At 52.0% G+C, this 22429-nt stretch overlaps 9 protein-coding genes across 9 annotated transcripts; 5 read left to right on the plus strand and 4 right to left on the minus strand.

Annotated features, from left to right (window-relative positions):
• Nucleotides 1-158: 158 nt before the first annotated feature.
• Nucleotides 159-725, minus strand: J4E86_000387 (uncharacterized protein; the record flags this gene model as incomplete). The annotated part of the gene is made up of 1 exon (XM_051440961.1): nucleotides 159-725. The coding sequence occupies one exon, from the start codon at nucleotides 723-725 to the stop codon at nucleotides 159-161; it is 567 nt and encodes a 188-aa protein (XP_051307132.1).
• Nucleotides 726-3980: 3255 nt separating this feature from the next.
• Nucleotides 3981-6266, plus strand: J4E86_000388 (uncharacterized protein; the record flags this gene model as incomplete). The annotated part of the gene is made up of 1 exon (XM_051440962.1): nucleotides 3981-6266. One exon carries the CDS (start codon nucleotides 3981-3983, stop codon nucleotides 6264-6266), a length of 2286 nt encoding a protein of 761 aa, XP_051307133.1.
• Nucleotides 6267-8511: 2245 nt separating this feature from the next.
• Nucleotides 8512-9457, plus strand: J4E86_000389 (uncharacterized protein; the record flags this gene model as incomplete). The annotated part of the gene is made up of 2 exons (XM_051440963.1): nucleotides 8512-9274; nucleotides 9330-9457. 2 exons carry the CDS (start codon nucleotides 8512-8514, stop codon nucleotides 9455-9457), a joined length of 891 nt encoding a protein of 296 aa, XP_051307134.1.
• A 333-nt stretch (nucleotides 9458-9790) lies between these two features.
• On the plus strand, nucleotides 9791-10907 carry J4E86_000390 (uncharacterized protein; the record flags this gene model as incomplete). The annotated part of the gene is made up of 2 exons (XM_051440964.1): nucleotides 9791-10849; nucleotides 10884-10907. The coding sequence occupies 2 exons, from the start codon at nucleotides 9791-9793 to the stop codon at nucleotides 10905-10907; spliced, it is 1083 nt and encodes a 360-aa protein (XP_051307135.1).
• Nucleotides 10908-11342: 435 nt separating this feature from the next.
• J4E86_000391 (uncharacterized protein) lies at nucleotides 11343-12911 on the minus strand (the record flags this gene model as incomplete). Its single annotated transcript, XM_051440965.1, has 3 exons — nucleotides 11343-11513; nucleotides 11567-12752; nucleotides 12799-12911. 3 exons carry the CDS (start codon nucleotides 12909-12911, stop codon nucleotides 11343-11345), a joined length of 1470 nt encoding a protein of 489 aa, XP_051307136.1.
• Nucleotides 12912-13712: 801 nt separating this feature from the next.
• Nucleotides 13713-14682, minus strand: J4E86_000392 (uncharacterized protein; the record flags this gene model as incomplete). Its single annotated transcript, XM_051440966.1, has 3 exons — nucleotides 13713-14256; nucleotides 14305-14562; nucleotides 14615-14682. 3 exons carry the CDS (start codon nucleotides 14680-14682, stop codon nucleotides 13713-13715), a joined length of 870 nt encoding a protein of 289 aa, XP_051307137.1.
• Nucleotides 14683-14953: 271 nt separating this feature from the next.
• J4E86_000393 (uncharacterized protein) lies at nucleotides 14954-16351 on the plus strand (the record flags this gene model as incomplete). Its single annotated transcript, XM_051440967.1, has 1 exon — nucleotides 14954-16351. The coding sequence occupies one exon, from the start codon at nucleotides 14954-14956 to the stop codon at nucleotides 16349-16351; it is 1398 nt and encodes a 465-aa protein (XP_051307138.1).
• Nucleotides 16352-16956: 605 nt separating this feature from the next.
• J4E86_000394 (uncharacterized protein) lies at nucleotides 16957-18985 on the plus strand (the record flags this gene model as incomplete). The annotated part of the gene is made up of 2 exons (XM_051440968.1): nucleotides 16957-18825; nucleotides 18875-18985. The coding sequence occupies 2 exons, from the start codon at nucleotides 16957-16959 to the stop codon at nucleotides 18983-18985; spliced, it is 1980 nt and encodes a 659-aa protein (XP_051307139.1).
• Nucleotides 18986-19290: 305 nt separating this feature from the next.
• J4E86_000395 (uncharacterized protein) lies at nucleotides 19291-20702 on the minus strand (the record flags this gene model as incomplete). The annotated part of the gene is made up of 2 exons (XM_051440969.1): nucleotides 19291-20275; nucleotides 20332-20702. The coding sequence occupies 2 exons, from the start codon at nucleotides 20700-20702 to the stop codon at nucleotides 19291-19293; spliced, it is 1356 nt and encodes a 451-aa protein (XP_051307140.1).
• Between the last annotated feature and the right edge of the window lie 1727 nt (nucleotides 20703-22429).

The following is a 22429-nucleotide window of genomic DNA, read 5'->3' on the forward strand; positions in this document are numbered from 1 at the left end:
TATTGACAGCTACGACGGGCCATGACCTCGTGGATGCGGAAATGGGATGACGATAGAGGATTTCGTGTACTGCTAATAATACTTCTGAAACTTCATACTGCTTTACCCTGCTGTTCTTGTGATGGCGAACTACTCTTCCTCTGCTTGGAAATATAGGACTATGCATCTAATTGCCTCACCGGAAAGTTGACGGCTTCAAGATTTGTTCCTCCAACCTGCTTGCCACTCGCTGCAGTGATCAGCCCATCCAGCCAATCTTGGTGTCCTAGGAGCATCTTGTTCGGCTTCTGCTCCTCCCAATCCTTGAAAATCTGCCCAATCTGACTCTCCTGTGTCAAAATCCTCACCCTCTGCCCCTCCAGATCCTCCACAACCCACGCATGATAAATCTCCAACCCATCCGGCGTCTTGGAGCTCCACGCCAACCTGCCCGCGCGCCCGTTACTCTCCGGCGGCTCCGACTCCTCGACCGTGCAGGTAAGCGGCGGGAATCCAAAAGTGCTGAATTTGAAGACGTCGCCTTTGTGCAGGAAGGTGCCGTCGGATGACGGTGGAGTGATTTGAGCGCAGTTCTTGTAGTAGGATTCCCATTTTGAGATGTTGGCTAGTAGGGCCCAGATTTGTGTGCTGGTCAAGTCTTTGGCGATGCGCTCGTTGGAGACGAAGTTGTCGGTTGTGCCCGGGAGGAAGTGCGATGGCCAGTTGATTGCGGATTGGGTCGCCATGTTGTTGGGTGAACAGAGTGTTTTTTTTTAGATGTCCTGTTGTTTCTGTGTAGGATGATGTGCAATCAATATGAGAACGTAGAAGGATGTTGTACATAGATACTTAGCCGTTCATGTATCGATGGATATCGTTGACGCTAACATGTGGCGCTTGTACATCATTGCGCATGGGAAAGACTACATCCGCGAGGATCCACAACTACACTGATTTGTCACTTTTGAACCTGAGCGGGAATGCTTTTAGCAATATTTTGCGCATTTTGTTTATTTCTTGGGAAAATGATCGTGGCTCGAGGTGCTATGCGCAAACTTTAATGTCGACGTCATAACGAAGGCCTGATCTCGACGCAAAGCAGCCACGTCTGTGATCCGCTAGTAGAGAACATAATGTCCACTCAACCTTGAGAGCTATAAAAGATATCGACGAAAGAGATGAACGCCAGGGTACAGTTCTTTGACCCAAGTTTTTCCATGTTGCACTGCCTAGTGCCCAATAGCTTTATAGACTGTCGTTGACCAAGATCTCATTGTTGAAGTGGAACTCCGTGACGGCAACGAGGAGCTCATCTTGTGCGCTGCTCATTGGCAACCCATTGGCCATCATCGCTTTTCTGCAATCTTCGTCGCGCCAACAGTCATTCCTGACGTCATGGTGCCATGCCAATGGGCAGAGAACATGCCCAGCCTTCCTGACGACATATTTCTCGATAACTACATCGCCAACTAGACTCTGGTAATTCAGAGCACTGCTGGTACGTAAGACTGTCCCCACTGCCTGCAGGTACTTGCGCTGCTTGACCCAGTCCCGCAGCCTCTCCAACATGAAGTAGTCCGCCTCTGCCTCGACCCGGCTGTAGAGAGCATAGTCGAAGCCGTCTTTCCTCGTCCAGTAGAGCGGAAACCTGGAAGGCCGACGCATAAAGCTGAGTAGATGCTCGAATGTAAGCGCATCCGCGTCGACGTAGTACGAGCCGTCGGCCTGAAGGTCCGCGCCGTCTTCCCAGCGATTGAGTAGACCCTCAAAATAAGGCGAGACCGAGAGGACTGATTTGGACGTACGAAATTTGCGACCGGATACGTCGAGCGTGATCTGATTGTTTGCTATGATAGGAAGAGATGGGAATATACGAGCCGAAGAGGCGGTGGAATTGGAGAGGGGCAATGTCAGCTTTTGCGCTGCGAAATGTGTGCAAGAACCTGGCTTCACGGTACGACATCGCGTAATACCCTGTTCTTGGAAGAAACAGGCGATCCGAGCAAAGTCACATGATGTCTTTGGCATACTAGCTGAAAACCCGCAGTGAAATCACATGAAGTGCTTCTGGAGAGATGCCATACTACATGCTAGATAAGAGCAACATCGCAGAGCGATCTCGTGAGATTCCATCGTCGCAGGCCATGAGAGCTCCTACTACGAAACTACATACTTAAAGCACCTTACATCCAACTGCTCAGAACGATTCGTGGTAACTGTATCGTCGTTACTTAGTCCATGTTCAATTAAACCCGGCTCATCTCGTGATCTCTTCCTGCGCTCACCCACAGCCACTCATCATCTTTCGAGATGTCCTTATCGTGAATATATGCGTGGGGACCACAGATGTGCATGGAAGACGCGGGGATGTTACTATCAACAGAATCATGTGGCCGAGGGTATTGGCAATGGCAATTTGCGTCCATACACTGCGATGGCTGCGTTGACACTGCTTGCGCTGGTAGCGTGTACTGGGTTTCCAAATACCTCGCATCGTGATTCGGTACGTAGTATTGTGGCTGGACGTGAAGCCATGACGTTGGCTCCGCAGGTAGCGAGTAGTTCGCCTCGTAGCCCAAACCCCAATCGTGGAGTCTCTCGCAGTCGCAACAGTCGTAACCCATCTCATCGGAAGTCACTCGAGGAAGACCAAGGCCCGGATGCTCATATAGGAATTGATCGAAAGATTGAACCATGCGGGGCACTGGAGAAATTGCGAGGGACCCCTTGTGTGGGTCGTGGCGGTGGGCGGTCAAGGACGGGTGGTTTACCACGTGGGCTGGGAAGGTCTGCTGCGATGAAGATGGTGCCATGCTGGACTGGAGTTGGATCGTCTCCACAGGTCGCCTTCCGTCGACATGAAAGGATTCCTCCGAGATGGGGATGCGCATGTCTGATGCAGATTGTGCTTTGATGCGCGTAGTATCGAGTTTGTGGTTGACGTTTCCCCCATCAAACCCTGGTCTTGAAGCTTCTGATGTGCTAACCTGGGCTGCAAAGTCCACCAGGAAATCGAGAGCGTTCATGCTGCCAGAGGATCAGAAAGAGCTTCGAGAAGATAGAGGACTAGAGAAGAGTCCAGGTATAGTCCTTGCCAGGGCGCCCTGATATCGTGACTGTTAACATTGATCTTCGAGGGGAAAGGTCACACTGATGGTACTCGCACCAAACGGATGTAGCAGTGCATCGTGTTATTGCACCCGTGAGAAAACGACCTATCGGAAGCAAACCCATTGTCTGAACAGTTGTGATGATGCGATGTGATGGATCAGAAGCAGTCTGATGCATTAGAAGATGTGTGAGCCGTGCTCCTTCTTGAGTTAATCTCCTCGGTTCTTGTCGAAGCTCCTGTCACAAGAACAGCATCAATGCACAACACCTGGGCAGTCTCGTGGAACCAATATCCAGATGTATCGCACGGCTGCACGACTGCCTTTGTGTAGAACTCCCTGTGGGGGACTAGGAATGTTTCAGTGGAGGTCAGACCCCTGAGTTTCTTGGAAATCAATTAACTACGTTGCCTGTAGTAAGATCTGCATTGGTACTTGTGTTGGTACGACCCATCTTGTGTATGCCCGAAAAGCCCAGGTTGAGAGACGAGATGAATCCACCGGACAGCAGCGATGCGCTGGTGCTGCCAGACGGCTGAGGGCTACTACGCCAGATGATACGAATTTACTGTGTCTTCGCTCTGCGCACAGGAAATGGTGGTCAATATTGGCGTGCAGTCAGTAGATGCATGACGTGGTATTGTCTGTTCAAGAGTCGGATCACCCCTCCCTGCATAGGTTGGCTCACGCCCGGCGCATGAGCTTGCCGCTAGCGCGGGCACTTGTTGACAATCCGAGCCCACTCATTCCCTCCACATCGAGCAATGCGCGCAGCGCGACGCGTTCAATGTGTCGCTTCGAGCTCTTGAGCTTGATCATTGTTTTTTTCGAGCGACTGGCGGCACGGAAGAAACGGTTTCGCGCACCCAGCGACCTGTCAGCGCCGCGACCATGCTCCACGAAATCCTCCTCTCGCTCTCCGGACACCCATCGGCGCTGTTCGATGCCCCGGACCACGTGACAGCAACTGCGCGTCGCCTACTGTCACCGCCCGAAGCAGAGCTGCTATCTTCAATCGGTCATCTGTCGCGTCTGCATCGAAGCACACGCGATCATGTCGCTAGAATCGCCGCGTCACATCCCTCAGTCATCTGCAGGGCGGTCGCTACTTCGATTACCTCTTACCATCTCGAACGGTTCCAATGCAAGGTACTGGAAGTCGAAAGCCGCGTCTTGAAACAAGATGCTTCCATCGTGGGTGCATACAATATCGTACCACTGGCTGGGATAGTGAGCGAGTTCTCGGAATGGACCAGGGTGATGGAATGGCTACGGGATATCAGCAACTACATGTTGCCCTCGGACGTTCCTGCGAAGTTCGAAATGATGATTGGAAAGGCTGCCTCTGGAGCTGCCGTCATTGACAAGCTGCGAAGCGAGGCACAGACAGGCTATCCGGACATTGAAGAGACTGCCCGGGGTCTGAGCAAAGTCGCAGAGACATCGTGGCTACGGCAGCTATCAACCTGGCTGCTGTACGGTCGCCTTCCATCGTTTGGTCGTTCCGATTTCTTCATTCAGCAAGGTGATGAGGATGCAGATGAGCAAGTCTTCGTCCTTCAGAACAAGCTGCTACCAAAGTTTGTCACAAGGCAAACGGCTCTCTCTATCCTGTTCGTCGGACGATCGCTAAATCAGATCCGCGCATTGCCATCAGCCGTGAAGGCGTTAGACACATCCAACTCGGTCTCGGAACTTGATCTACTTCCTAAGCACGTTCAACAACTCTCTCAAGTGAGTGCACCGGTGTCAACGGCCATGCTCTCGGAGGCAATTGCCAACATCCGCCTTTCGCTGTCTCGGAATCTCCTACAACACTTGTTACCTCGTGAGAAGATTGTTGAGACATTGACGGTTCTACATCAATTCTTCTTGCTAGGAAGAGGAGAGTTTGCCCTGACACTGATTGCAGAAGCAGATGATAAAATGTTATCTCGACATAAAGGGTCGCAGCCCACCAAGTCTGGCCAATCTGTCAAGGCAGTTGTGATCAAGGAAGCGGAGATTAACCAGGTCCTCGCACGGTCCTTCTCCGTTCTGTCTACCTTATCTAGCGAGGACGAACACACAGATGATATTCTGGACGTTGCAACTCAGCTTCTACATCTCAGTGTTAACGGCTCGTCTAATAACCGTCCTGGGACACCGGGCCGCGCTAAGGACGCGGACTCGATGCTTCCACAACTTGCCATCATGTCTTTCGACGACCTACTGCTGTCTGTACCAACGTCTTTAACGATGGACATCCGTTCACCACTTGACCTCTTCATAACAAAAGCAGACCTTGACGTTTACTCATCGATCAATGCTTCCCTTCTCGCAGTCCGGAGAGCACATCTGCATTTAGCAGAACTATGGCGATACAGTTCAATACGGAGAGACCATCCTTGTCCGCCTGGATATCAATACAGCAATTCCGCGCATGGTAAAGCAATGCTGAAGCGGCGACGACAACGCACTACGAAACGGGCGCAGGACATGCGGAAGACATGGGCGACATGCGCAGCCGCTATCTTCTTCTTTGCGGAGAGCGAAGCTTACTTTCATGGTGCGGTCGTACAACAATCCTTCGGTCATTTCATAGCATGGGTTACCGGTCCTCAAGTTCCTTCAACCGCGGAATCGTTGCCAGCAGCTTCCGACAACTTGAGTGCCACTGGCTTCCGCAGGTCGACGACAGAAGGAAGCATACGGCAACAGCATGATCCAGAAGCATTGGCCTCAGCACATCGCCGCTTTCTGTCTTCGGTCGCGTACTCGCTTCTGCTTACCGATCAAGCCTTCACAAAAGCGCTGCGTACCTTGTGCACCCACGTAGACGAGCTAGTGGCATACATCAAGCGTCTTACAAAGATCCAGCAGAACCTGGATCTGGAAGAAGATGAAGGTGTGGAGGACTATGCGCAAAACTACAAGAAAGAAGAGCGCGAGGTCAGCCTGGAGATGGACCGGGCAAGGAGGAGGCTTGACAGCGACCTCAAGACACTCGTAGAGCGGCTTCGTGAGATTGATAGCGACAGGATTGGAGCTTCTGCACCTGGTACATCAATTGGAGCGACGATGGAGGAAGGTGCCTATGAGCCATTGAGAGTAGGAGGTATCGACCGTCTTTTGATGAAGCTGGACTGGAGCGGCGAGGACGAAGAAGAGGAGACCGAGGACTTGATCGATCTTTAAAGTACATGGCTTTGTCCTCGTCAAACGTTTTCAGGGGCTACTATCTTCGCGATCCTTGTTGGCTCTTGGCACTGTATCATGACCAATGTGGTAACGGCGGAAAGCGCGTTGATTGCGCGGTCGCGATGCCTCCGCATGGGACGGACTTTCTTCTGATGTCGACATGGGTGAGTATCGTCCAGGCATCATTTAGGTCGCCTCCCAACATTCTATCATCACATTCATCACACCACATCATACCGCTTCAATAGCTTATCAACATTGCTCTCTTGCATCAATACTGCGTATGTACCGGTGTTCACGCTCACAATTCGATGCTAACAACGCTAGGTCCGCTCAAAACGATTCCCTCCAACCCGCCTTCGTGTTCAACTTGACTCGATACGATCACTCCGCCGTAAGAGATTTCGCCATGTCTTCAGATCGCAATTCCGCCCGTTCTATCTACGGATTTGTACGGGGTATCGGAAAACGTCTCCCCGCCGAACGCGACGACCGTCCAGCATGCCTTCCAGCCACGTCAAACGAGGCATTGCCTAGGAGACGCCATTATATCTACCCACGAGAAGACTCTGGGGTATACATGCCCACGGGACCGGCCGAGGTAACAGGCAAAAGCTCTTCGTCGACTCCTCATCCACAGGCACAATTAAATCCCTTCGAGGACGCCCGATACGAATACGGTGCTACCATCTCTGAGACGCAGCCGTCACCTGCACCACTGGGAGGCCCACGGTGTATCACCTCTAATCCATCTGCAGTCACGACCATAGCGGAGTCGAAGGGTCGCAGGGGCTACCGGAGACGCCTACGAGATCGAATCCGGGCTATGTTCAGAAGAGAGGTGATCGCTTGCGGGTACCGGCCGTCCAGTGATAGAGCGCCTCTCCTAGGAGGGGAAGGAACACACCTCCGACGTGGCACTGTGCGAGGACAATGACTTATGGACCGGCAGGACGAGAGCAACGATTATCGTCTTGGTCATGAGGCTGCGCTGATTTGAGGGCGGTTTTGTGTTTCATGAGTTGGCTGTAATGCTTGTATTCTTTCGCACGTGCCCAGTAATTGAACCATCTTTCCAACAGTAATGTAAAACACAATGCGGCCGGATTTCTTTGACAAGCGAATGTATGATGACTACTGATGTGTATGTTACACATCTGAGCTCAAAATTTTTGTATAGTCTACTCTGTTGCACTTGCGACAGATGGATAGACTTGCTGCTATATAAATAGCATTAAGCTAGCGATAATATCACGATCAAAAAGTTCACAGGAAAGAACTGTTTTATAGGGTGGCAGGTAGTATTACAGCGAAGCAGTAAAAAGATGATGGTGGTTTGCCCCACATGAGAATCGAACGTAAGGACAAAAAGAAAGACATCGTTAAGGTCGTGCCCGGGTTCGAACCGGGGTTACCAGAAGGTTTGAGAGAAGTCAAAATCTGGAGTGATAACCACTACCTGCATTGGCGGTTAGACAGACTTCAGGAGAACAGGGTTGGAGGAAACGTACACTACACAACCGTGCTTCTGGTGTTTGATGACAAGAACATAAGAAATTAGGTACATATTCTCGAAACTTTACATTGCGTCAACCGTCCACCAGAATTCCACAGACCGATGCTCAAAGTTCAGCACTCTAATGTGTGGCGAGTGGGGTCGCAGATGTGTGGAGCGGGGCTTAGCCGAAACGCGGAGCTTGTGGACAAGCTGGCCATCCCACATGCTCTCGGTAAGCATCGTTTGCGCTCGATGCTACAACGTCTGAATTCCTTCGATCCCCCATCCCGTGCTCTTGCATCGAGTCGGTGTAATGTCGCTAGTCGACGCATGAATTATGTGCAGCGAACCCTTAAGACTTCTCCAATCCATTGAGACGCGTCTTTGCCACGCCACAAACACGCGTCTCTACCGAAGCGACGCCACAAACATCTGCTTGAATGGTGTGCGCTAACCCTGGGCTTACGTAGCGATAAAGATGAAGAGAGACGGCACAGGCGGTGGACGACGAGCAAAACAAGTTCCAGCCTCAGAAGGATGCAAGGGTCACACAAAGGGTAAGAACGGATGGGTATCGCATCCCAAATTGAACGCCAAGACATACGTCAGATGATGGTAATTCGCAGGAGGCAAGGTACTTGCGACATGTTACCTTGAGAAGCAAACAAGAGCCGCATGTCTTCTGCTTCTTTTGCTTGCGCGATCCTAGATCGTTAACGTCCCTGCCTACAAGCCGACTACACAATGACTGTCCAGCTCAACATCTTCTCCGCCAAGGCAACTTTCAACTTCACAAGCAACAAACCGGCAACTAGCGGCCCCGAACTTCCAGAAGTCGTTAGTGCGGAAGATGGTGATGACAAGTCTCAGGACCAGTCGCTGTCGGCTTCTACTAAGACTTTCGTAGATGAACACGAAGATGTCATCGCGTTCAAGACGATCAACTGGCTAGCGGGAGTTGGGGATATATGCAACGGCACCTTCACAGGAACCGGCGAGGCTAACGCTACACCCAAATCCTACGATGACAAGCAAAGCATAGAAACGAGAAGGAACACGAAAGTGATCACGCATCGTAACGTTCAGGGCAGGCCCAACACTCGACGAAGTGCGCTACGCCGGCATTGCGACTTCTGGGACGCCGATCAGGACGGAGTGATCTACCCATGGGACATATTCATTGGCTTCCGTAAACTCGGCTTCAACATCGCGTTATGTCTGTGGGCAGCGGTTACCATGGCTGTGTGCTCATCTTACAGCACCCAGAGTTCTTTCCTGCCGCACCCGCTCTTTGCCATCTACCTTGATAATGTCAACCGCAACAGACATGGAAGCACCACTGGCGCGTACGACTTGGATGCCGAGCTGGACACGCGACGCTTCGATGCGATATTCGAGAAATATGCGGGGGGCAAGAACTACCTGACCGGGCGAGATCTATACGACGTTTGGGCAGGCCAATGTTGCGCGAATGATTTCTTCGGATGGTTTGCGGGTGCCTTAGAATGTGAGTTGCGGCTCATCACCTCACGGACTGAGCATACGATACTGACATTTAACAGGGATAGCCATGTACATCCTGCTATGGCCACAGGACGGAAGGATGCGCAAGGCCGATATTCGAGGAGTATATGATGGTACCATTTTCTGGAGAATTGCTGAAACCCGCTCCCAGCGTTCACAGTCATGAGATTGCGGAAAGCCCATGATTGGCTCCACTGGGGCCATACACGACCCAGAAAATTTAATTTACCAACATCACCTTGGTACGACCACATTAGAGTTTGAATGTGACAAACTTAAGCAGCTAAACGAAACACACATTAACTCCCACTGTAATTCAGCGTCTGCCTGAATGTGTCCTCTCCATTAAATTGTTGTTGCAAGAATCAAACTTACGCTACGCCCCTTGATCTCGAAACTGGTAGTCTCGAAATTGCCACTTCAGCCCATAGATATACACCTTCTAGGGTCTGGATCGCCGCTGCACAAGTTCCCGCCTCGATAAATTACCGCCGTCACAATGCGCCACCCCGAGCTCTGCCCATCCTCGGATCACATCACCCCGATCAGTCTTGTTAAGACTCAAAAGCTTGCGCGAGACCGATATCGAGCCTTGAGCTGGAGCCTGTTCCGAGTACCTTCTTCCGACAGTTTTATACGCGTGGATACCCGCGATGGTACGCCCGCACACGCCTTGCCGGACGAGAACGATGGATTCACTGTCGTGCGCCAGTATCTATACGATGTGCTCACCCACACAGGATGGGGTATAGGTTATGAGTGCCCTGCAGCGATAAGAGCAACGGTGGAAGGATGGTATGGGCATGGAGGGTATTTCAAGGCGCAATTGGCAGAGAAAAATGGATTGTTGGATCTCTGTCCCATCAAAGGAAAAGATGGTGAAGGAAACGAAGTATACTTCGAGGACCAACTGAGAGACAAGATCAGGCAATGTGTCAGATACGAGAGCAGCATGCTATTGTATCGTGAGAATGAGCTGGACGACGCGATGTCTGAAGCAGATACATGTGTGGGCGATAACACTCCAGATACCAGTGTACAGGAACGGGGTTACCAGGATTACGATGGAAGCGAAAGCATATACTCGGTATTCCGACCGTCGATCGATCTCAACGAGGATGCAATGACCATTGCTGCCCATGAAGATCAAGATGACGACGCTGAACATTCAGCACCTCATGTACACCGCAGCGTCGGCGCAAGGTTTTCAGGAACGATCGGATCAAAGACACGGACCAGCAAAGGACTCGTATCATCCGACCCTGAGCCCAGAGTAAACGTGCCTTCCGAGATCACGCATGAACCCACATTCCAGGTTCCTACGCCAAAAGTGGTGGAGCCATCTAAGAAGAGGAAGGAACAGTCGCATGAAAGTTCAAGAGCCATGGAAGACCTGGTTGCAGGACGCAAGTCATCCATCAGCCGTGCAGTGTGCAGTCACGCGAACGCAACAACGCCAGACTCGACGTCTCAATACCCACCGAAAATAGAGCTACCTACCGCATACAAGCACGCACGATGTGGCGCCGTTGTACCCGCCGAGAAGCCCATGCCTATCGTACGGCAGAGAAACCACAGAAAAAGCACAAAAGCCATCAAACGCCGGACACAGATGACCCACGACACAGCTTGCTCCGTTAGCTCGGTACGCTACGAGACACTGCCACAAAGTCAACCACCCGCAATAAAGGGGCAGCATCTCCTTGTCGAAGCTACGGCGGTGGCGAAGAGAGCGGTCGCTCTGAATCTCTGTGTGGATGAGGCAAAGTGCTTGAACCATCACGAGCGGAATAAACAGAGTCTCATGTCTAGGATGTTCGCGAAAGTAGGTGGAAAGAGAGGGTGAACGTGTGGTTTCAGAGGGAAGAGGCAGAATACAGCGTAACACAATACCATCTCGTTTGTCACAACTATGAGTTCAAAGCCGGCCGGAACAGGAGTATCTAGGAACCTAATGAGTGGCACGATTGATGTTCATTCAATTCATTTCATGATCTTTTTGTGGCCTTGGCTGTGACCCTTGCTATATACACGTCTTTCGATCTAGACGATTAGACCTCATGTCCGCAAGTAGAAAGGTGCATTTCTCCCTCCGCAGGCAGCGTCCATCTCGGCTCAACACCGATGATACCACGCTCAGTGATCATGCTGGCGTTCACTGGGCTCTTGGGAATGATCTGCTCACCCTTGGTGGCAAGGATGGAAAGTACGTGTGCAGCAGCCTATGTGTGTTAGCAGATGTTCTCACTGTGCAACCTGGTTTCTTGGTGCTTACCTTGGCGTTGATGAAAAGTGTCTCCGGGTTGGGGTTGTCAATGGTGTCGCAAGCTTGGTGGTAGCAAGGATCTTGCTCGACACCGGTTCCAGTGTGGAGGCCTCCAACAGGCTTGCCAATGTTCATGAAAGATTGGTAGTCACTTCCACCGGTGAAGCGTGCGGCTGTCACGTTTACTCCCTCCTTCTGGAAATGCTCAACGAAGAGCTTCTCGATGGCTGCTGATCCTGGCGCACCCGTGAGGTTGAAAGTGCTGCCATCACCATCGAAGACACCAAAGTAGCCGCGGGAAACCATGTCGAAGTTGAGGTATGTGAGGATGTTGTTCGCTTCTGTGGCGTTCAAGTTCTGTGTGTAGTACTTGGATCCAAGAAGACCGTTTTCCTCCGCGCCCCACCATGCGAATCGGACCTTGTTCTTGACGTTGTATCTCCTGAGCGCCTTGGCAATCTCGAGGATGAGTGTGCTGCCTGAGCCGTCGTCGTTAATACCAGCGCCGGCTTGTACACTGTCAAGATGCGCACCGAGCATAATGACGTTAGTTGGGTCACCGTCTTTGGTCTCGGTGAAGACGTTCTGTGTGATGCGTGTTTCTACGGTCTGGGTTTGCTGGAAGTACGCTTCGATAGCTTCGCCGGCCTTGAGGCGTGCGACGAGGGGTTCAGCGTCGGCGAGGTTAATGTAGCCGGTTGACACGTATTCGGGGTTAGGGTTGGACAACGTGCCACCGGTAACATTCGCAGTGTCGCTTGCGTAGATGATTACTGCAGAAGCACCCGCGGCAGCGGCAGGCTTCATGCGCCCAGCGAGGGTAGTACCATCAGGGCAGGCACCTCTTTGCACCAAAACGATCTTGCCCTCAACATCCAAGTTGTCGTAGGCTTCGTTTGTGCAACCTTCGGGTCCAGAGGCACCCAGTACAAGCGGCAGCGTCAATCCTTCCGGAGTCGTCGATGGCGAGTAGGACAATCCAATGACACGGTAAGAGCTGTTGCTCACACTGAATTCAATGGACTCAATCTTGTTGAAAAGAGCCGGGAAATCCTGAGTCCATGTCTTGAAGTGTGTGTTCTGGGTTTTGGCGAGCATGTAGTCAACAGATGCAGCGTAGCCCGGAAGACCGAAAGCACGGTTGCCGCCATTTGCTTTTGCGATAGAGTCAAAAGCTTTGAGGTTACCCATCAACCTACAAAAGTCAGTGTGTCGTCGAATCAACGAATAGACGTCCGTACTTCTCAGTCTTGATCTCAGCCTGGATTGGTCCAGATGAGACCATAGGCCGGGGTCGCACAGCAGCGAATGCTTGCGCAGCGCCCGCAAGGACGATAGCACTGGAAACCTTCATGTTGTCACTTTAATCGGCTAGCTTCTCCAGGATCCAGATGTGACGAGCGTGCGAGTAACGTCGCCCATGTTTAGGTGGCGGCGCCGAACTCATATACGCATGTTTCCCGCCACTGGACGTTCCGGCCTCCTGGGTAAATGCAGCTTGTTTGAGCGCGGAACACCGTGCCTGGCCCACTCTTATCATCGTCTTGCAGGTGCTGTGTCCGGAAAAGAAGGTCACAAGAGAGTAGATCGGTCTTTGCCAAGTTGCCAAGGGGCAGACATTGATACCTGCCCAAAGGGCGATAGACTGGCTTGGCGGGAAGGTTACCATCGTCACGAATCCTGTCTCTTCTATCGCAAGGTGACCAGAGAAGTCGATATATCCGAACGGTCTCTAGTTGACCGATTGAAAGCGATGCAAGCTTCACCGATGAGTACGTTCCGTGTCATGGCTCCTGGGTATTGGTTGTTGGCGTGTCCGAGCGGCGAACTGAATATGAATCTGGGACTATGATCCATGATAACAGAAAACTGTGACTGGAATGCTTTTGGTGAGTTCATGCGGCTGAGTTGGATCCCACAGTTGCGAAGAATGTGAAGTATCTTATCTTGATCTGAGTGAGGCGACGCCAGCATATATAGCTCGCAAAGGGCGCGAGTACCTCGATGTCAAGGTCCGTCTCTGGGCGCTTCCAAGCCCATGAACAGAGTAAATGTAAGGAAGCGTACTCGGTAAGAAGTCTGTATGGAAGAGAAATGTGAGAGTATTAGAATTATTAGGCGAGATTGGATATCAGTGGTATCAAGAATCAAGATGTCATCTTTCACCATGCAGCAATGGCGCTCGCTCGCTATCACCAGCAATGCCGTTCCCATCGGCATCAGCAAGCTGCTGGTCTCTCTGCTTCTTTCTATCTCTCAGAACGAAAGACAACCCCATAGCGAGTAGGAAACCCTGGAGGATGCCCGTAAAGATGAACAAGCCCCAAGCACTCCAGCCTCCAGGTCCTAGTCTCGCATATAGACTTGCGGCAAAGACGAAGCTCCCCGGTGTCTGAATGCACATCATAGGGATGGATAGACTTCCGGTTTCCTGTAGTCTCCAAGTCATGAGGATCTGTGGTATGTATTGTATAGCGGCAAGGACGGTAGCAAGCAAGCCGAGGAAGTTTGCCCATGCGCGAACGTGTGAAGGGAGCGCGTATACGAAAACGACGGAGCCGATGAATGCGACGACGAAGAAGGCGAGTGAAACACCTAGGACGAGGACGGCCTCTTTCCATGTGGGCATGTCGGTATCTTGTTCTTCTTCTATAGCTGGTGAAGTGGCTCGAGGGAAGAAGATGAGGAAGAGCAGCATGCTGTCAGTTGTTAGTGTCTAGTATGCTGGACGGTTGAGAGTGCCGTACATGAAGAAGAAACAACTCCACTGCACCCCGATCTGTACTATCCCGAGCATAGCTGCGGCGCATGGAAAGCTTCCAATCTCCTTACAACATCCCATGTCCCTCGTGCTTTCCGGTAGGGTCAAAATGTTCGCGATGCTAGCGGTTCCCGACACAGTCCCTAGGAGGACAAACATGGGGCTCAGACCACGCGATGACCGACGCGATATGATTTTATAGTGCTGTGGAAGGTAGGATACGAGGATTCCGAGGACTATGAAGCTACGCGACGGTGATTAGCTGTGTTGACATGCGACGAACAGGGCAGGCTTACACGGAGACGCCAAAGTTGACCAGGTCGGGATACGCGAGTTCGGTACATCTTGGGTCGTCTGAATACATCGTGGCGGAGTAGATTGTTGTATACGAGAGCGTCTTGCTGCTACATTCGCTATGACCGAAGCGCAGTGGTGTCAGTTGCCGCCTGGGGAGCATGTGACGTAGGAAGGAGCTCACGCGTCGAGCGGACGCGGAGGTGACGGCTAGCCCCGAGCGCTCCTGCCTCGGCTGCGCGTACCTGCCGCATCAACCATCGCGAAGCCGACGATGCCACAACACTCATCAATCCCAACCCCATGATCATCCGATCTCCCAGTCCCTCTCACAGGCCGACATGGAGTTCCTCCCCGCCCTCCAGCATGGCATAGACGACCTCAAGCCCTCGCTCTTCGAACTCCTGTCCGAGCAACAGCTCGCATCGCTCCTGCCCCCGTCGCTGCGCTACCTCCTCGCCATCACAACACCCCGATATCCACGCTACCTGCTCCCCATACTCAACTCCTTCGATGAAGTCTACGCGCTGCTGATGCTGCTCGTGGAGCGCCACTTCCTTCGCACATACGGAGGATCATTCACCGAGAACTTCTACGGGCTGAAGCGCGCCCGGGTGTTGAAAGTGCGAGGAGGTGAGATACCGCGCGCACAATTGGGCGCATCGGACAGCGTACGAGAGGCTGTAAAGCTGGGCAGTGGCGACATATGGAAGAACCTCGCCGTCCTGGTCGGCCTCCCATGGCTGAAGAGGAAGTTCGACGAGGGCTACGATGTCCACGCTGCGCATGCCAACCTTTTGGGACCCGGGTACAACCGTGACAGAGAAGGATTGAGAGTAGGGGCCAGCGTGAAGGAGAGGCTGATGCACTACTACAAGTGGTTTCTACGCAACATATATCCGAGTGTAAATGCTGCTTACTACTTTTCCTTGCTGGCCTTCAACATGGCCTACCTCTTTGATGGGACCAAGTATCATTCGCCATTCATGTGGCTGATCGGCTCGCGTATACGAAGACTGGGAGAGGCGGATCACAGGGCGATTGAGATTGCGACGGCGCCGAGGAAGGTTGGCCCGGCGCGGCCTGGAGAAGGCGGATCCATCTTCTCGCCAAGGAACATTGCGAGGAGCATAGAGCCGCGCTTGTTGAGTTCGCTGAAGATTCTTCTTCCAACCAGCATCTTCGCGCTCAAGTTCCTAGAATGGTGGCATGCTTCAGACTTCGCCCGACAGCTATCGAGGAAAGCCGCTGAAAACATCGACCTACCACCGCCAATATTACCTTCGTTACCGCCATCCGCGAAGCAACCTTCGAAACAGGGAGAGTCTTCCGAGAAGGCACGTCCGACATCGTCTTTGTCGGACCAACCACAACGCATCGACCCTCCGATATCCTCAACCACTCTCCTCCCAATCCTCACTGTACCCTTACCACCATCATCAACGTTATGTCCCATCTGCGTAACACCCATCGTAACACCCACAGCCTCGCCTACGGGATATGTCTATTGCTATACTTGCATACACAGGTGGGTTGGGGGTGATCACGACCGCCAGGTCGCCTTCATGGAGGGTGCTGCAGGATTTCGAACGGGTGATGATGGAGAAGCAGAAGATGAGGGCTGGGGTAGGGAAGAGGGAAGCAGAGAGGGAAGATGGGAGAGCGGTAAAGGAAGAGATGCTATAACTGGAAGGAGGATACTTGGTGGCACTGAAGGTTTGCGAAGAGTCGTTGTTTAGAGTTATTTTTGCGGCACATCATACCCCTTAGCAATCATTCCACAAGACTAGTAATGACTTGTGACTACTTCTAATTTACTCCGGACCTTTGTTGTCGTCGTGTTCGAAAAAAACCCTCTTTACATATCGTGCCTTTTGTTTGACGCTGAATCATTAAGAATATTCGGTGACGTGATCGGGGTCCGGCGTAGTACGAGCCGATGAGGCATTCCACCTTTGGTTGACTGTGCGCACGCGCGCTAGGTCACGAAAATCAGCCTCAGCCGACGATATCCTGCAAAGATCAGCCGGCCTTCAACCTGCCGCAACCGCCGAATAGTCATAATCGTGCAGGTTAGAGTCACGACGTGCGCCCTTTACTGCCGCTTGTCATGTGTCTAAGCCAGGGCGGAAGCTAACACTATTTTCGCTTGCAGCTGCCGCATTAGACCATGCCTACGAATTCTGTCAGCCAATGGTTATATGCGAGGGCCCATATCAGTCATTCCCCACTCTTTGACTTTCTGGTAGTCCTGCCCTCTATATCTCTGCGTTCTTCTTTCACCAACATATCTATGGGTGGGTGGCGCATCTAATCTTAGATTCGCGCTTCAAACCCGTCAGCAATGGCCCCACCAACGATACCAGCAGAACATTCCGTCAATGATTTCGCAAACGATGTCGCGTCTCAGATGGAGGGTTTCACTCAGTCACAAGGTATAGCAGAAGAGGCTATTGCACGAGATCGCGAAGAAGACGAGTCTGCATCAGAGGATGGCGATGATTCTTCCTCGGGTTCGGATACAATCCGGCAGCAATATTCCATGATAAACTCTTACCGCCGGCCTTCCTGGGTTAACCCAGGATCACGATCCACCGCCATAATATCGTCCAGCGTACCCGAAAGGAGTCATCTACCAACGTCATGGAAGAAACACAGTCATCTGTCGAAGAAAGAGAGGGAGACCATGCGAGACGAAGAGCGGAGTCTGCTCCGCGACAACCATCTGATTCCGCCCAAGCACCCAAGGGCTGGAAGCGAGGGACCCTTTGATCGAGTGCGATCTAGAATGTCAATTTCAGGACTGCGAAAAGTCAAGAGCACGCCAGACGAGGAAAGCGCAGTCGAATCACCTTCCGAGCGAACAGCGCTATTAGGGGCATCTGAAGGTGATCCAAACCAACCATACGGGGGTTTGGACTCACCGAAGACGATCAACAAGAAATGGAACGAGGCGGTTGCAGCAGGGCAAATCAACACGAGCTGGCAGCGAGAAGCTAAAGTCTTAACCAAGAGTTCCGCACCGCTCATCTTGACGTTCTTACTACAGTATAGCTTGCCGGTAGCGAGTATCTTCACCGTCGGACACATTGGCAAAACCGAACTAGGAGCTGTGAGTCTGGCGAGTATGACGGCATCGATAACGGGCTATGCAGTATACCAGGGTCTAGCAACTTCGCTCGATACCTTATGTGCACAAGCTTACGGCTCGGGACGTCCCCATCTCGTTGGGCTGCAACTGCAACGCATGTTGTACTTTCTCCTCTTGATCACCATACCAATATCGCTCATATGGGCCTTTGGCACACAGATCCTCTCGCTCATCGTTCCAGAGAAGGAAACGGCACGCCTAGCCGGACTGTACTTGAAGGTTCTCATCTTCGGAGCGCCCGGCTATGCGGCCTTCGAAAGCGGGAAACGCTATGTACAGGCGCAAGGTATCTTCAGCGCGACTATGTACATTCTCCTCATTTGCGCGCCACTCAACGCTTTCCTCAACTGGTTCATGGTGTGGCATCTTGGCTGGGGATTCATCGGCGCACCCATTGCTGTCTCGATCACCGAAAATGTTCTTCCTCTGCTATTGTTTCTCTACGTCAGGTTCATCGACGGATACCAATGCTGGGGTGGGTTCGATCGACGAGCGCTCAGGAACTGGATGCCGATGGTGAAACTTGCGCTTCCTGGCTTGATCATGGTGCTTGCCGAGTTTCTGGCTTTTGAGATCTTGACGTTGAGCTCATCGTGGCTTGGCCCAACTGAACTTGCGGCGCAGTCTGTGCTGGGCTCGATTACCGGTATCACCTTCCAGATACCGTTTCCCATGAGCGTGGCAGCGTCCACGCGCATCGCTAATCTCATCGGCGCAACCTTGGCGGTTCCAGCAAAGACAGCAGCCAAGGTCGCCGTCTTTGCCTCGGTCCTCGTCGGCATCTTCAACCTACTACTCCTTTCGCTTCTTCGTGAGGCCATTCCCCGTCTCTTCACACCTGACGAAGAAGTCATAGACATGGTCGCAAAGCTACTACCGCTATGCGCGACTTTCCAGGTCTTTGATGCGTTAGCCGCCAACTGTAACGGTATCTTGCGTGGCTTGGGCAGGCAGGAGATTGGTGGCTATGTTGGATTGTTTGCCTACTACATCGTTGGTATCCCGATCAGCTTCGGCACCGGGTTTGGATCCCCACATTGGGGTCTGTATGGGCTTTGGAGTGTAAGTCTCGCTGCTGACACCTAAACTGACACCTGTTAACATGTCACAGGGACCTGCGATTGCTCTTGGCATAGTCGCTGCCATTGAAGGTGTATTCATATGGCGAACAAGCTGGGATAAAGCAGTTGAAGATGCGAAGGTGCGGAATGCTGCAAATTAGGAGTGGCTACATTCGATGAAAAGCGTATCGCTGCATAACCCTAGTGTTCAATGATGAATGAAAACGAGAAATTGCATTGATGTCATGTGTCTTCATGGCGTGTCTAGTGCTGGGTTGCATGATTCTAAGTAATACATTGGGTGAAATGAATGATGGTATGCTTGGAGATTTCTATTGCCGAATACGAGTGAGTGACTGGATTTTGTCTCCTTGCAATAGTGTTGTAAACTTTGGTAATGACTGCTGTCTACCTTCCGCCTCCTACGGTATGCCTGAAATGTCCCATTTCTTTATTGTCTCCGCGCTCAGTCAAGAAGCTTCTGGGCCCAGGGTGCACTCTCATACCAAGCGCGAATCTTCTTGCCGAAGACATAGAGTGGAAGTGCAGCTCCAGTAACAATGGCAGCGGCCGATGCTAGGGTTCCGAACACGGCCATAGGTCCAGCAGTATCAAGCCAGCCAATCATCGGAGTAATACCAACAGTCACAGCACCAGCGGAGATCATGTTGATTGAGGAGAAAGCTTGAGCAGAATGCTCGGGGTGACAGTCGATGACGTAGGCGATGGCAATCTGCACACCAGCGACACTACCCACGTTGGTGACTGTCATCCAGACAAGAATCCAGACGAGGGGCAGGCTGTTCTGGAAAGAAGCACCCAGACCAATCAAGCCGACCATGGTGATTGGGGTCGAAAGCAAGAGGAGTACGAGGCGGAATTCGGGCTCGACCATGCCTTTGGTGGTACCGTTGTGGCGCGCCATCAGGCCAACCGACGCGTCAGACATCCAGCCGAAGAATGGTCCAGACAGTAGACCGACCACAAATAAAGGCAAGTTGGTCAGACCGATCTGACTGGGTGTCAAATCATATGGAGGAGATGACAACAAGATTGACATGAAGGTGGACATGCCAGCCAGGAACAGGAACACTGTGGTGTTGAGAAAGCAGCTGTAGAAGACGATGGGTGAGCTGATGAGGCCAAGGGGCTTGATAGTGCCTTTGAAGAACGATTTATCCGAGAGTCGGCCGCGAGACAGAGCTAGCTTCTCGTTGTATGTCTGCCTTGCAGGTCGAACGGAGGCCTTTAGATCTTCCTCGTCCCATTCTGCGCTTAGCTTATCGGCGGGCACGTGGATTGTTGTGACACCGTCCGTCTTACGGTTGAAGTAGGCTGACTCGAAGATGGTGAGATAGAAGACAGGGATCAGAGCTGAGTAGATGAGGGCGGTGATGAGGAAGTTGGCGGAAACACCGAACTGATCGGTGACGAAACCGGCGATAATTTGACTAAAAGGAGCCTTTGTTAGCAGCTAGAGAGGTGGCGGGTTACTGTTACAACTCACCCAACTTGAGCTCCAGAGTTCAGCATCAGATTCCACACCGCGATAGATCGACCTCGTTGGTGAACGAAGAAAATATCGCTGATTGTTGCGGTAAGGAGGGTGAACAAAGGTGCAGAGAAGAGACCACCAGCTGTTCGAGCGACGGCTAGCATGGGGAATGTTGAAGAAAGGTAAGCCGCGAAGTTGGCTAGAGCAAGCAGTACAACGCTCCAGATGTAGAACGGTCTTCGCCCCCAAACGTCCGTTCCCGCAACCGCGACGAAAGCTGCGGCTGAAGTCCAGAATGTTGGTGCTGTAAGGAGCCATGTCGACACATCGCCCTCATTGCTCTGAATCTTTTCGGTGAGAGGTTCCAAGCCTGGGGTAAGCATAGTTGTGGTTCTATGATGGATGAGCGTAAGGATTTGCCAGTCCAATCCGTATGAGAGAGACTTACGCGTTCGTGATTGCAGAGCCGAAAGCGAGGATGAGCAGATGAATGCATTTCCACTTTAAACTCCAGTTCAGAGGGTCGTTTGGGTCATCGGACGGTTGCGGGGAGAGTACAACGCCTCCATTCCGTTTGGAGGTATCAAGTTCGGGTACCTTGTCGTCGCTCGTATCCTTGACCCCTAATCTAGAGGTACCCCGAGGAAATGCTGACCGCTTGCTTTCCAATACACCCCAACCCATGATGACCGGCTTTGATGTTCAAATGGAGTTAATGCGGAAGGGACGGCCCGCGTCTTTTGAGATTCAATTGCGAAAGGTAGCAAAAAATAAGAGAAAATGCCGTCCAGCGGTTTGCCAACAACAGCAGGCGACGAAGCGAAAAAAAGATGCAAGTAGAGAGAGGTGAAAGAGAAGTCGAGAACCAGTCTACAGAACAAAATACAAATTGCTAACCACCATGATATATATCCATCACCATATCGTGCACTGCCCAGCCGGACTGTTTTCACGATCAGCAAACACGTTACGCATCCGACAGGTCGGGTTAGGCATAACTCGGCCGTTCGTGACGCTGCGACATGTCGCAGAGGAGTCTCACAAACATTTGGAGAACAACACGCGTGAGCCCTACTTAAGTCGTCCCCAAACTGGCATTGATCTGGGTCTTTGGACGTGCGCCTGGCGTGGTGCCTGACGCGTTATGGGGTTTAAGGCGTTTCGAGTCGCTGGGGAAGATCACGAAAGAACGTTGGGATTGAGAAGTCCGAATGTCCGTGAGTGCCAAGCGCAGAAAGTCCGAAAGTGCGGGGACACGCGCAGCCACATCGACGCCACGATTCGCTCAACGCTCAAGCTTGGCTGTCTCGCTCTATCATGCTACATGTTGAGCATTACAAAGCGCAACAGTCTTTGTCCCCTGTGCAGAGGTTTGATACTACATGTAGATGCTGCAGGCGGCTACTGTCTGGAGGACGCTGCCATCAGGTATCCGCGTCGCCGGAGGAAGGTGGACTCGGAACGTTGACAACACGGACTAGAGTACGTAAAGACTACCTCTCGAAAGCTAATGCCGAGATAAGGCTGAGGATGCGGGGTCTCGCCACAATTCGTCTTTGGAACACTGAACAGAAGATTACAGCCCCGGCTCCTTCAAGATACCTTGTATCATATCAGTCGGCATTTTGAAACAGACCAAATGTCTTGCCCCGCTCGCCTGTATCCCTTGCGCAAACCTCGAAATCATCGCGTTCCCATCCCTCGATGGAAACTCAGCCTACCCACCAATGTCGAACAGGTGTTTACATCTTACGTTGGTATCGAGCAGCATGAGGACAGCGCCGTAGCTGCTCAGGCAAAAGATGAAGGTGTCTGTGCTATCCAGCAATGGCTCAGGCAAAGCGTTGAGCCAGAAGCAGTAGAAGCATTCACTACGCTGGACAATTACAGTCGCATCGAAGGGACTGTGTGGGTTTGCTACTGGAGCGATGAAGGAAGACGCAATCGTGCCATGAAGTCATTGAACCTCAGAAATATACATCAGAAGATATCCACAGCTGGTCAGCCACTCATCGGGCTATGGCACGAAGGCTTCAAGACGTCAGTATCACGTCTCGAAACGAACTATTCTGGTCTTGACTATCTTCCCGGACTAGCGAGACTACCTGGA

The sequence above is a fragment of the Alternaria arbusti genome (genome assembly GCF_024043155.1).
Source record: "Alternaria arbusti strain BMP 1465 chromosome Unknown scaffold_1, whole genome shotgun sequence".
NCBI lineage: Eukaryota > Fungi > Ascomycota > Dothideomycetes > Pleosporales > Pleosporaceae > Alternaria > Alternaria arbusti.